The sequence below is a fragment of the Penaeus monodon genome, chromosome 27, assembly GCF_015228065.2.
Source record: "Penaeus monodon isolate SGIC_2016 chromosome 27, NSTDA_Pmon_1, whole genome shotgun sequence".
Classification (NCBI taxonomy): Eukaryota; Metazoa; Arthropoda; class Malacostraca; order Decapoda; family Penaeidae; genus Penaeus; species Penaeus monodon.
In genome coordinates this window covers 10,638,537-10,638,753 of record NC_051412.1, presented here as the reverse complement: position 1 = coordinate 10,638,753, position 217 = coordinate 10,638,537, and the positions used below count along the sequence as shown (strand labels likewise).

The window sequence follows — 217 nt, the reverse complement described above, 5'->3', positions numbered from 1 at the left end:
TACAGACATGAATGTGAAAAATGTCATTAGCTAACAGATTTAACAAACATTTTCTCGTAGACCCCAACCACGAAGACATGTTCGAGCACGGCAACTACAAGCGGCGTCGGAGGATGAAGCGACCCAACATGTACCGCCACGCTTACACCTACCCCGACGCTTACCTGGGTCTGTCATCCAGGGCCTTCTTTCCCACCTCTCCGTAAGTAACCATCGT

General features: G+C 49.8%; 1 protein-coding gene across 2 annotated transcripts in view; it reads left to right on the top strand.

Moving 5' to 3' along the window:
* LOC119590568 (forkhead box protein L2-like) overlaps nucleotides 1-217 on the top strand; it is a gene marked incomplete at its 3' end in the record, with an annotated part of 75,433 nt that overhangs the window by 57,689 nt on the left and 17,527 nt on the right. For both annotated transcript variants that reach the window (XM_037939236.1, XM_037939235.1), the window contains 1 exon segment: nucleotides 61-202. In XM_037939236.1, the coding sequence (XP_037795164.1) occupies nucleotides 61-202 (142 nt within the window).